Source organism: Littorina saxatilis, linkage group LG8, assembly GCF_037325665.1.
Source record: "Littorina saxatilis isolate snail1 linkage group LG8, US_GU_Lsax_2.0, whole genome shotgun sequence".
Taxonomy (NCBI): domain Eukaryota; kingdom Metazoa; phylum Mollusca; class Gastropoda; order Littorinimorpha; family Littorinidae; genus Littorina; species Littorina saxatilis.
Window position 1 is genome coordinate 11,827,715 of NC_090252.1, and position 10,301 is coordinate 11,838,015.

The 10,301-nt window shown below is 42.6% G+C and overlaps 2 protein-coding genes across 2 annotated transcripts in view; both read left to right on the forward strand.

Moving 5' to 3' along the window:
• LOC138973959 (ATP-binding cassette sub-family C member 3-like) overlaps positions 1–4,964 on the forward strand; it is a 9,730-nt gene extending 4,766 nt beyond the window's left edge. The window contains exons 2-5 of the mRNA XM_070346656.1: positions 2,084–2,263; positions 2,852–2,977; positions 3,388–3,516; positions 4,815–4,964. Coding sequence (XP_070202757.1) covers positions 2,084–2,263; positions 2,852–2,977; positions 3,388–3,516; positions 4,815–4,964 — 585 coding nt within the window. The remainder of the gene's footprint in view (positions 1–2,083; positions 2,264–2,851; positions 2,978–3,387; positions 3,517–4,814) is intronic.
• Positions 4,965–6,875: 1,911 nt separating this feature from the next.
• Positions 6,876–10,301, forward strand: part of LOC138973973 (ATP-binding cassette sub-family C member 2-like) — an 8,671-nt gene continuing 5,245 nt past the window's right edge. Inside the window, exons 1-5 of the mRNA XM_070346668.1 lie at positions 6,876–6,928; positions 7,560–7,636; positions 8,169–8,325; positions 8,950–9,130; positions 10,166–10,297. Coding sequence (XP_070202769.1) covers positions 8,258–8,325; positions 8,950–9,130; positions 10,166–10,297 — 381 coding nt within the window. The 5' untranslated portion in view covers positions 6,876–6,928; positions 7,560–7,636; positions 8,169–8,257. The remainder of the gene's footprint in view (positions 6,929–7,559; positions 7,637–8,168; positions 8,326–8,949; positions 9,131–10,165; positions 10,298–10,301) is intronic.

Genomic DNA, 10,301 nt, shown 5'->3' on the forward strand with positions numbered 1-10,301 from the left:
TTCCCATTCCACGAATCTGGGAGGGACCTAAGCTTGGAGGATCCATGGTTCGGTTCATTCAAACGGGGGGCGGGTGTGACAGGGAGACTACCGCCGCCCTTCACAGCAGACTCTGCAGAGTTGTGCGCCTTAGAAGTTGTGAGATATTTATAGCTCTTTATAGCTCGCAAAGCAACACCTGTGGATTGTAGAGTTCTGTTTGTGATATCGTAAATATTCTGCATCAAATTTGGTGGGCATATTCAGGTGGACCCCGGGCACAAACTGGTGGATAAAAACCGGCGAAGCCGGGTATTCCTCTAGTATATATATATGTTCCAAGGACATGTTGGAAGATTAGGCTAAGCCTAAAACCTTTATCCTGATGTAATAAAGTTCTGACTTCTGAGTTCTCTGCAAATGAAACAAGTCGCGTATGATCGGGAGGTCGTGGGTTCGAACCCCGGCCGGGTCATACCTAAGACTTTAAAATTGGCAATCTAGTGGCTGCTCCGCCTGGCGTCTGGCATTATGGGGTTAGTGCTAGGACTGGTTGGTCCGGTGTCAGAATAATGTGACTGGGTGAGACATGAAGCCTGTGCTGCGACTTCTGTCTTGTGTGTGGCGCACGTTATATGTGACCCTCCACCACGAAATGAGTCGCATGTCACCTCGCGCGGTTCTGCGCTAGGCTTGATATAAGTCCGGAGAGTGTATGGTAACAGTGTGAGGGTCACCTTAGTCACAGGCTTATAACTCAAACAGTTTTCGCTCTTTTCTAAAACGGGTTTCACCACTGGCTAGAGCATAAAAAACTCTTTATGAAAATGTAAAAATATGAAAATCATGCAAAGGTGACATGCGACTCATTCCGTGGTGGAGGGTCACATATGTCAAAGCAGCACCGCCCTGATATGGCCCTTCGTTGTCGGCTGGGCGTTAAACAAACAAACAAACAAACAAAACGAGTAAACATAAGAGTTTCAGCCCATGAACGAAGAAGAAGAAGAAGAAGATCCTCACCTTTGATTTTGCTGTATTGATTATATGAAAACCCTCACCTTTGATTTTGCTGTATTGATTATATGAAAATCCTCACCTTTGATTTTGCTGTATTGATTATATGAAAATCCTCACCTTTGATTTTGCTGTATTGATTATATGAAAATCCTCACCTTTAATTTTGCTGTATTGATTATATGAAAATCCTCACCTTTGATTTTGCTGTATTGATTATATGAAAATCCTCACCTTTGATTTTGCTGTATTGATTATATGAAAATCCTCACCTTTGATTTTGCTGTATTGATTATATGAAAATCCTCACCTTTGATTTTGCTGTATTGATTATATGAAAATCCTCACCTTTGATTTTGCTGTATTGATTATATGAAAATCCTCACCTTTGATTTTGCTGTATTGATTATATGATGTACAGCGATAGTGCTAGCGCTAGTAATTTTTCAAGCCGGTAAATCGTTGCAAATACACATGCTTGCTCTTACACATTGTAATTTGTTAATTATTCGGTCAAACCAAGCCACAAACACAATGATTGCAATATATGTGTGTGCTAATGAGAAACAGGGAACACGAGCTATCAACCGGTATTTCTTGAATAACCGGCTGCCGATTTATGCGAGGTAGGTGGTGTCGAAAAAACCCGAATAACAGGACAGCACAATAGTCCACGGTTGTTTGCATTGACTCGGAGCAGCGTCATCAATTATTTATGATCTGCATGTAGAGTCCATACTTTTAGAACATTTCATTGAGAGAAACAAAATAGCATAACGAGAGCGTTGGTGATGGGGTAGGGGAGGATTAAGGTAACGCGAGAGCCAAAAGTAAACCATGTGAACGTTGTGTATTGAATGAACAAAAATCGTAACACCAAGTTCAGTCTTCGGTTTTGTCGTCAATTTACTTTTATCATACCATCCTGAAGAAGGCAGTTTATTGCCGTCAAAATATTGACGAAGAACATACCAAACCTGGTTTCCTGTTGTGTCCTCTTTGTGTTTAAATCTTCGGTGTTGTTTCGATTTGTCAGTTAAAGCTTACATTTTTGTTTGTTAGTTAAAGAAACAAGTATACTTTACAGAACACGTCATTGCTACTGAACAACACGTGGCCAGAATTCACGCCATGTTTCCGCTACACGGCTCTCGTCTGGGTTCCCTGTACGTGGCTGTGGGTGACCTCCCCTGTCTACTTTCACTATCTCCGTTCCAAAAGGGTAGAGGGAGAGATTCGCGCCAGCTACGTCAACACAGTGAAAGTTGTGAGTTGTTCAGTGTATCACCATCACCACAATCATCAACCCTGCACCCAGCGCTTTCCTTCTCCTCTTCCTCCTCCTCCTTCTCCTCCACCTCCTCCTCCTCCTCCTCCTCCTCCTCCTCCTCCTCCTCCTCCTCCTCCTCCTCCTCCTTCTCCTCCTCATCATCATCACCATCACCAACAAAATCATCATCATCATCACCAACAAAATCATCATCATCATCATCATCATCATCATCATCATCATCATCATCATCATCATCACAACCACTCTCCTCCACCAGACCCCTCCCCTGCCCCCTTTCTGTGTGGCCATCATCTTCAGCAACGGAATCTTGACACACTCCTTGTTCTTCTTCTTGTTCTTGTTCTTGTTGTTCTTGTTCTTGTTCTTCTTCTTCCAGCAAGCGCATCACCATCACCATCACTTTCTCTCCAACCCTTCATCCATCTTTTTCCCCTCATCCTCATCCTCAACCACCATTGTCGCCATTGTCGTAACCGACGATCACATTGCCATCTCACACGAGCACCTTCAATACCAAAAACAATATCATTGATTCAACAAGACCAATTGTGTGTGTTTCAGTTGATATGTGTGATCCTGACTCTGCTGGCTGGGTTCGAGGCCACAGTGGGGAAGCAGAACGACTTTGACAAGAACCCAGTGTCCACGGCTTTCTACGTGGGCTGTGCTGTGAAAGCTGTTACTTTTGTGAGTAGGCTTACTCTGTGCTGCCGAGCAAATTTCTAATTAGTCTTGATGTATACACGTAGCTGAATGCTTTGTACATAAGCCTGACCGGGGAAATTCCTGCTAAGACTAAATGTGTACGAGAAACAGCCTTTCGGAAGGGTTGTCCTTTTGCCGTATTCATTTTTATTTTCGTCACGCCATATTGTCATTGTTTAATAAATACGGTTGTCAGTATCCAAGAAAATACAATCCACAAATTAACGAATTATGCTAGTGTCATTGCTTCCATTTCCTGTACAGTTCATGTACAATGTATTTGGTTTTGATTGTGGTTGAAGTTCCAATAAAAGCTCTACATCCTATTATTTTGTATCAGTTTTTTTAATGTCTCCTATATTGAAATTAAACAAAAAAGTGTTCTGTTACAGCTCCTAGCGGCAGTGCTAACAGTGATATCACGAAAGGCGGAAGTAACGTCACCATGCAATCTCTTCCTCTTCTGGTTTCTGACGTTTTGCGCCCACCTTGTTCCCTTCTACACCGTCATCGTACAACAGGTGAGGCCTTTGATTGTGAAGTACTTGTTTTAGGGTTGAAAACCGTTCCATGAAGCCCTGCAACGTTTCAAATGACAATCCCGTCCTGATAACAGCCCTTTAACCGTACAATTGGTGGGTATTGAAACAAAATCTTGTGTGATTGTGTGTGAAGTTTGGCGCATGACGCCGCAGCTTCCCAGCTTGTACCGCTTTGTGTGTGTGTGAGTGATCTGGTACAAAGACGAATTTGTATTCATAGTTCTCGGTCGTATTAGAACATCGTATGTTTAAAGGCGCCAGGCTGAGCCACAGGGTCTGCCTGTAATTACACCCCCGTTATAGGGGTGTGTATAGGTTTCGGTCGATGTGTTTGTTTGTTTGTGTGTGTGTTTGTTTGTATGTTTGTTTGTGTTCGCAAGTAGATCTCACGAATGAACGGACCGATCGTCACCAAACTTGGTGAACAGGTTCTATACATTCCTGAGACGGTCCTTACAAAAATTGGGACCAGTCAAACACACGGTTAGGGAGTTATTGGTGGATTTTGGTTTTTTGGGGGGATCAACTACGGCATAACTCTTCCTTATCTTCTCCATGTTTTCAGCGTTTACCTCCCTTCCTTCGTATGGTGCACTACAGTAGGAGGGGGCATCTTCGGATATTCCCGGCGTTCTGTTACTATTTTTAGAAGGTCACCGCAGTGTCCAGAACGTAAATTGGACCCGTAAATTATCCTCACTGTAAAAGTGCAAAGGTCGAATCAATTTATAGCCACGCGAAAAATACACTGTCATCTATCTCTCTATATATACGGCTTCTCTGTGTTTGTGTGTGTGTGTGTGTGTGTGTCTCTCTCTCTATGTGGGCAACACCTGTGAATTGTTCAGTTCTGTTTGTGATGTGGTCTGGCGGCTTTTGTGTATTTGTATGTACTGGCCTTCCTTTGAGAAGCCAGAACAGTTCAAAAGGGCTTAGAGATAAGCTCTAAATTGCTCAATCCTGAGCAGTGAGAATGGTTATTTCCCTTTGACCAACGGGGGTGTTTTTCCTATCGGAGGAATTTCTTGTTAGATTTGGCATGGTGCTCGCTCGCTGTACCGTTCAATGCAAGATAAACATGATCTTATATTTCATTCCCGTTCTTTTTTGCCCACCGGCTCTGCACTCGTGGACATTAGAAGCCTGCACAAGAAAATGAGATTAACTATGATCTGGAAGAATGGCCTACAAGCAATAACTATGACAACAATGACACAGACATGTTTGTGCCTGAGATCGTGATGACAATGACCACCATTTCCTGGACGTTTTTCCAGGGGGAGAAAGACAGCTTCACGCTGTTCACAGTGTTCATGACGTCCTTCACCTTCATCACGCTGCAGTTCGTCATACACTGCTTCGCGGAGCCCCCTACACGTGATGCACCGCCCCTCAGTGCTGACGGCAGGGTGGGTTGGTTTCCTTGATGGTGTTTTCTGTGACTCTCTGTGGGATTGTCTGTCTGTCTGTCTCTCTGTCTGCCTGCTTGCCTGTCTGTCTGTCTGTCTGTCTGTTCGTCTGTCTGTCTATTATCATCTTCTCTCTCTCTCTCTCTCTCTCTCTCTCTCTCTGTTTCTGTCTCTCTCTCTCTCTCTTTCTCTCTGTCTCTCTCTCTCTCTCTCTTTCTTTCTCTCTCTCTCTTTCTTTCTCTCTCTCGGTCTGTCTGTCTGTCTGTGTCTATGTGTCTGTCTGCCTGTCTGTCTGTCTGTCTGTCTGTCTCTCTCTCTCACACACTCTCTCTCTCTCTCTCTCTCTCGGTCTGTCTGTCTGTCTGTCTGTGTCTATGTGTCTGTCTGCCTGTCTGTCTGTCTGTATGTCTGTCTCTCTCACACACTCTCTCTCTCTCTCTCTTTCTCTCTCTCGGTCTGTCTGTCTGTCTGTGTCTATGTGTCTGTCTGTCTGTCTGTATGTTTGTCTGTCTCTCTCTCACACACTCTCTCTCGGTCTGTCTGTCTGTCTGTGTCTATGTGTCTGTCTGCCTGTCTGTCTGTCTGTCTGTCTGTCTGTCTGTCTGTCTCTCTCTCTCTCTCTCACACACATACTCTCACTCTCTCTCTCTCTCTCTCTCTCTCTCTCTCTCTCTCTCTCTCTCTCTCTCTCTCTCTCTCTCACACACTCACTCTCTTCTTCTTCAGGATATATTAATGTATACAGGCATACATATTTTTTGGAAAGGAATGGGCTTTTATAAACCCACTCTCTATCTCTCTTTCTTTTTCTCTCTCATTCTCTCTCAACCCTAAATCCCACCCAAAGAACGGATGAAAAAGCTCGTCTGTTGCTTGCGCTACTTTTATTGAAAACAGTTCGTCCTTCCGTCTATATCTGCGTTCGCTCATGCCTGTCTACGTCTCCTGATGAAAAATTCAGCTCCCCCCCCCCCCCCTTCCAAAAACACATTTTTCTTTTTTGTTTGTTTTGTTAGCCACCAAGTCCGGAGGTACGAGCCTCCTTTCCCTCCAAGCTGACCTTTCACTGGGTGACAGGGTAAGTCTTCAGTGCACCAAAATATATAAATTATGTATAACTTATATGTAAGAAGCTGGTGTTGTATATGATATGCATGTTTGCAATTAGACTTCACATTCATTCGAGAAATTGGTAACCATTGCGTTTTTGTATTATGTAGAGCGTTCGCATTTCTCGAAACCTCATTCCATAATTTATTGCAACGGGACGTTTAGTAGCCTTGATTATCGTTCTACGAGAGAACATAAATTACTATACTACTCCTGTAACAGTTTGCCGTGGTGGAAAATTTATATTATTGAAACTCGTGGCATATTCACTTTGCACTAAGTAAAGTCTTCGGACTCGGGCATAGGCCCCTGAAATCCGTTTTAACTAAAACATTAGCTAACGATTAAAATAGCGAGTAAATCTGTGTTTTATATATATCTGTGATGATTTTGATTAAACCACACACACACACTGGGGCCCGTACAGATGAGGCTTCAAAATGTATGGAAAAATGCGAATTATTTGACGTAATTAAGCATCTCATGTCTGCGGATTGATATTCAAAACGACAATCGAATGTCAGATTTGCTGGAGAACAGTGCTATCAGCTCTTTAGTCACAATATTTGAGGCTCACATAAAATAAAGATAAAAAGGCCTGCCATGTAATCCGATATCTACTTTTTATCTGACAGATTGGTTTTGAAAGGGTACAAGTCCTCCCTGGTTCACAAAGACGTGTGGGAGTTACCTTACTACTTGCTGACGTCATCAATCATTTCCGACTTTACCCGAAGGTGGACCCGAGAACTCGCGGCAAGCCTGAATGAAAGGTAGGACTTTAAACTGTACATATATCTGTTGACGTCATCTATCATTTCCGACTTTACCCGAAGGTGGACCCGAGAACTCGCGGCAAGCCTGAATGAAAGGTAGGACTTTAAACTGTACATATATCTGTTCACAAATAAAAATAAATAAAAACTAAGCATTTAACACAGACAAAAACAAACGGACACAGAAACAAACAACCGAACAAGCAATCCTTGCGCATTTATATGGCTTTTTAAAGACGGAGGCATTCTGTTACACGTTTACTATACTATTGAAGACTAACGTAATTCATGCCATTGGAAAAAAAACCCACCCGAAATCAAACGTAATGAGTAAATATCAACCGATGATTAAAAATGTTTACGGGGGAGGTTGGGGGGGGGGGGGGGGGTGAAGAAGGAATGAAACAAACGAACAAACAAACGAAAGGTTGAGTGCAGGAGAGAAGATCGGCTATGAAAGTAGATGACGTAACATACTACCACCCCCACCCGACCCCCCCCACACACACACACACACACACACAAACTAACACACTCATACACACGTCAACAGCGAATCCAACATCTTCCAAAGAAAAAAAACTTCTGAACAACGACACGAGATATGGTCGATCTATCTTCGTCCAAGACGATGGTGCCCCCCCCCCCCCCCCCCCCCGAAAAAAAAGGATCGATTACAATGGCTCTCTATTTTCATACACCGACTGTCACCTTTTTCGTTTCTCAGATTTAAAGTTGGATTCAACACCGCCCAAAAAGAAGTGAAAACGGAATTTTCTGACGAGACAACAAGATTACTGAACGGTTAGTGTTTAAGAAACAAAGGTACAAAGTATTTAGATTGAATGTTATTCTTGTAAATTCAGCAGTACAAATCAAAAGAGAGAGAGAGAGAGAGCGAGAGAGCGAGAGAGAGAGAGAGAGAGAGAGAGAGAGAGAGGGAGAGAGGGAGGGAGGGAGGGAGAGAGAGAGAGAGAGAACTGAAGATGGTGAGAGAGAGAGAGAGACTAAGAGAGGGAGAGAGGAGAGAGAGAGAGAGAGAGACAGACAGACAGACCGACAGAAAGAGACAGAAAGAGACAGACAGACAGACAGACACACAGAGAGACAGAGAGAAAGCACCAGACAGACAGACAGACAGACAGAGTCAGAAAGTCAGAGACAGAGACAGTGACCAGACAGACAGAAATAGACTGAGACCGAAATGTTCAACATGTGCTCGCAATACTCACCTTTTTAACAGGCGAGCGGTCCATATTTAAAATAAAAATGACTATTGTTTTTTCAATAACAAAGGACTTTCTCACTGAATTTTACACAACAGGATTGTTTTCAGGCTGTACCAGCGGGAAAGAAAAGACCAACAAAAGATTCAAGCACCAACCATCTTTGTTTTGGGTTCTCTTCCGTAACTTTTACCCGGAAATGTTCTGTTCGCATTCCATGCGTCTGGTAGCGGATGTTCTACAGTTTGCCAACCCGATTCTACTAAGGTAACGCATTTTTTAAATGACATCTTTCTTGTTATGATGCATGTTTCTAAGCTTTTCTGAAACAAAAATCTTTGCACGAGTGAATTGTTTGAACGAGCTTTTCCGTTGCGTTAGAGCCTCAGCAACATATGTTTGTGATGTCTGTACATTTTGTTTTATTTATTTACAAAATGTTGTTTAACAGTTCAGATCCGTTATTTTTCTTGGCTGCTAAAGGTGCAAGCTTTTCTGATAGACGCAGAGAAACTGTTCACTTTGCTTTACTATAATAACTTCATCTCCCGAGCCGCTGGACTGCTTGTGTAGCGCCAGCGAACGCCAAGAAGAAGAAGAAGCTTACAGCGCCGATGGTGGTTGCGCATGCTTCATCACGTCCTGGGCCTAACCAGTTAATACATGTATACGATTCACACACATTCTCTACGTCTGGGATTATTTGTTTGCATCCTTGTTTTATTATTTGATATTTATCAATCTATTTTATTCATTTATTATGATGTGTTGTGCATTTATGTTTTGATAAATTTATTCATTTATTCATTTATATGCAAATATATATCTATTTATTCATGTATTTATGGATTTTTTATATTCAATTCATGAGTTTAATTATTATGCTTGCAGAGCCCTAATGACTTACATCGAAAACAAGGGCGACTACTATGCGTGGCAAGGCTGGATGCTTGTCTTCTCCTTTTTCGTCGTCACTTTCTTCTACTCCATGTTCTTCAACCAGAACTCTTACCGCTCTTACAACATCGCCATGAAAATCAAAACGGCCCTGGTGGCGGCAATTTACAGAAAGGTATGTTTTTGGATGATTTCAAAACATTGTAGTTGAGAGGGTTTCACTGCAGCTAGAACTGACACGTGTTTATTAGCTCGAGCCAGTCGTCTGGTCTCGTTTTCATTTAATTAAGGCGAGGCAAGATAGTCATGGCATGTTTTACAGGTTTTTGTGTGTGACTTTAGCCACCCTGCACGGAACAACGGTAGCGCTGTTTCCCGAGCCACCACCGCGAAATGATGAACAAGTTTTAACTACTTAGCATTTTAACCCCTGTCTCCGACTTTTATTTAACCTCGATACATCTGAAAAAAGGGGCTTCAGTTGACCAAAGGCAAAGGAAGGTTTATCGTCAATATTGATTCTACAATAGAACGCTGAAGAAGAAGTCAATATTGAACAGCCCTTGAATATTCACCGTGTTGATCGGGTACGCCACTATTGTTCCCAGTTATTTGTTACGCGGGATTTTGCTCCCAAATTTCTACCGCTTTATACAAAGAACGTCGACACAATTTACTGGGTACGAAAAACGGCGTAACGCGTCGACGTCAGGATATTTATGAAGTCATGGTTCATGTTTATGAAGTCATACCCCCCGCGGGTTAGGGGGAAGAATTTACCCGATGCTCCCCAGCATGTCTTAAGAGGCGACTAACGGATTCTGTTTCTCCTTTTACCCTTGTTAAGTGTTTCTTGTATAGAATATAGTCAATTTTTGTAAAGATTTTAGTCAAGCAGTATGTAAGAAATGTTAAGTCCTTTGTACTGGAAACTTGCATTCTCCCAGTAAGGTAATATATTGTACTACGTTGCAAGCCCCTGGAGAAAATTTTTGATTAGTGCTTTGTGAACAAGAAACAATTGACAAGTGGCTCTATCCCATCTCCTCCCTTTCCCCGTCGCGATATAACCTTCGTGGTTGAAAACGACGTAAAACACCAAATATAGACAGAAAGTTATGAAGTCATGGTTGATGTTTATGAAGTCATGGTTGATGTTTATGAACTCATTGGTGATTTTTTTGAACTCTTGGTTGATGAACCTTTTCAGTCTCTGACGATGAACAACGAGGCGAAGAGAGAGTTCACGGCGGGGTCAGTGGTCAACCTGATGGCCATCGACTGTCAACGGATCCAGGACGTGGTCAGTAACCTGTGGATCGTGCTGTCCGCCCCACTACAGGTAA